Genomic DNA, 2,394 nt, shown 5'->3' with positions numbered 1-2,394 from the left:
TAAGAAAATAATTACCCATATTGATTGCACAACCACTTTCTCCCGAAAGGAAAAAAGAAAAGGGAGAAACTCTTGATCGTAGTCGACCCAAGATCTTGAAATTTCGGTAGGACAGTTGCAAGTTGCAACATCAACTGATCAGGGAGGCAACTCAGCATTCGCAACAACAAGAGAGAAGGAGAGGGAGAGAAGAAAAACTTGCAACCCACTAACTGCGCAACATTTTTTACCGCGAGGATTCACTCAGCTACATAGCGAACTGAAAGCCGAACAGAAGGCCGAATACACTTAAGAGTGTCTTGGTCCCTTTCCCTGCAGCCGCAGCCAAAGCCTATCATCATGCGAGAACAAGGACGGAGGCAAGCAGAGCCGAGAAGACGACGGCGAAGACCGCCGTGCGCCTCCCTGCGCCGGACGTCGCGTCCGCGCTCTTCCTGCTGGTGGTACCTGCAACAACCCACGGCCAAGGCGTACACGGAAGTTACACACAGATTCTTTCCTTTTTACTGCAAGAGCACCAGAACTGATCAGGTGGCCAAAAAAGCGCACGCGCTTAACGTACGTCGGTAACGTGGAACGCAAAAGCGAACGGAATCGTGCATGCATGCACGCGTGCTGCCGGTACAATTACATGAAGTCGTTACTGAGTACGTAATGAGCAGCGTGCCAAGTAAACTTTATAAACGTTCTAGGTCACTACTTTAGTGAAAAAAACGTCTTGTATTTATTTAGAGGGGAGCATATGGTGGTCTGCAGGTCGCTGCAGCTAGCCAGCTACACGTAGTACTACGTGCTACCCAGGCCACCAAGTTCAGTTTTTTTTTTTTGAAAGTGGGCACCAAGTTCAGTTAAGACGGTCCAAATAGCGGCTGGCGGGTACACGACACAGCACAGTTGGGTGGACCGTACATGCATGCAATGCACGGCTTGTGAAATGAATGCGTACTGTTGCCCATATCTTTCTCAGCATAAGTGCAGAGCCTTGTGGTCGCTCGCGGTCACACTGGTCCACGTCGACCCGTCACCCGGCCGTTCATGTCGCGCTCGTGCAAGCAAGCAGCGGGAAGCCAGGAAGCCCATGCCCCCATCCCATGTGCGTTGCGTAGAGTGTGCCATGCATGCATGTAGGGTACGTTCTTCCAGTCTCATGTTAGTACTAGTACTAGACTACTACTGTAGCAGTATGTTACGTGCGTGTATGATCCGAACAAAATGTTAGTAGTGCCGGTTAACTGGCTAGAGGAGTACCGGTGGCGGCGGCGGCGGCAGCGGGCGAAGTGGTGGCGGCGTTCTTGCCCTCGTGCTCACGCGCATACTGCTTGAAGATCTCCGCCTCTTTGGAGTCCGGCGACATGTTGATGATCTCTGCATCCAAAACCAGTCAAATACTTATTCAGCATGCAGCCATGCACGCACGGTGGCGCAGCACCACCACCGGCAAACCGGCCGATCCTATGGGACTACGAGTAGTAGTGCGTTACGTACTGGGGCAGTCGGAGAAGGTGGCGGCGATGTTGCAGACGGAGGGGAGGTTCATGGCGCGGGTGATGTTGACCTTGATCCCGAGCGCCGGCTCGTCGCGGTCCTTGACCAGGATGCACATGCACCGCTTGCTGGTGCCCAGCACCTGCCGGAACCCGGAGCAGCAGTCCGGCGTGGGCGTGCGCGCCGTCGCCGTCAGCTGCACGTACGTCAGGCACGTCGCCAGACCCATCAGCTTGTCCGCGCACTCCGCCTTGTCCGCCGCGAAGTCCGCGCCGGCCAGCCCGGCCACCGCCGCCACGACCAGCGTCATCAACAGTGCACCACCACCGCTAGGGCGAGCCGCGAAAGCCATGGCTTGATCGCGAGTGAAAGTACTGTCACACTCGTGTGGCGACTCTTCCGTTTTAGTCGTGTCGTCGGTCGTGTGGTTTGCGTGTGACGACGTGGTGTGCCTGGGCTTGGCTATATATAGATGTTACGCACGGAGAGAGCCAAGTGTACATGTGGTACGGGTACCTACTGATCAAGTGATCATTCACTGGTCAGGTACGGTGGTGAAATGTACGCCGGATCGATCCAGAAGATCAGGGTGGTGCGTACGGCGGTCGTGGCAACGTGGTGGATCGAGGGTGATTAACGGGAGTTAGTTGGGGAAGTGGCTGCTGGCTAGATTGCGCGTGCGTCGGCGTTTGCTCGTGGGGCACGTACCGTCAACTGTGCACGTATGGGTCGAGCTAGCTAGAGATCGAGGAACTAGCTAGGTGGTCGACTATGGTCTGTCTCCGGTACGTACTACGTCTAATTAAACTTGAAGGTTAACTTAGCAAGTTCCATGGAGAGAAGACTTGCATGTCGAAAATTGTATCGGGATTGCTATATCTTAGTGGACTATGACTTAAACAAGTCTCA

At 54.3% G+C, this 2,394-nt stretch overlaps 1 protein-coding gene across 1 annotated transcript; it reads right to left on the bottom strand.

The window, feature by feature from the left end:
• On the bottom strand, positions 1 to 1,905 carry LOC119312326 (protein YLS3-like). The gene is made up of 3 exons (XM_037588052.1): positions 1,486 to 1,905; positions 1,249 to 1,365; positions 1 to 447 (listed from the first exon to the last, which is right to left on the bottom strand). The coding sequence occupies exons 1-3, from the start codon at positions 1,835 to 1,837 to the stop codon at positions 338 to 340; spliced, it is 579 nt and encodes a 192-aa protein (XP_037443949.1). The 5' UTR covers positions 1,838 to 1,905; the 3' UTR covers positions 1 to 337.
• Between the last annotated feature and the right edge of the window lie 489 nt (positions 1,906 to 2,394).

Source organism: Triticum dicoccoides, chromosome 5B, assembly GCF_002162155.2.
Source record: "Triticum dicoccoides isolate Atlit2015 ecotype Zavitan chromosome 5B, WEW_v2.0, whole genome shotgun sequence".
NCBI lineage: Eukaryota > Viridiplantae > Streptophyta > Magnoliopsida > Poales > Poaceae > Triticum > Triticum dicoccoides.
Note: the sequence above shows the minus strand (reverse complement) of the source record. Positions and strands in the feature narration are given on the sequence as shown.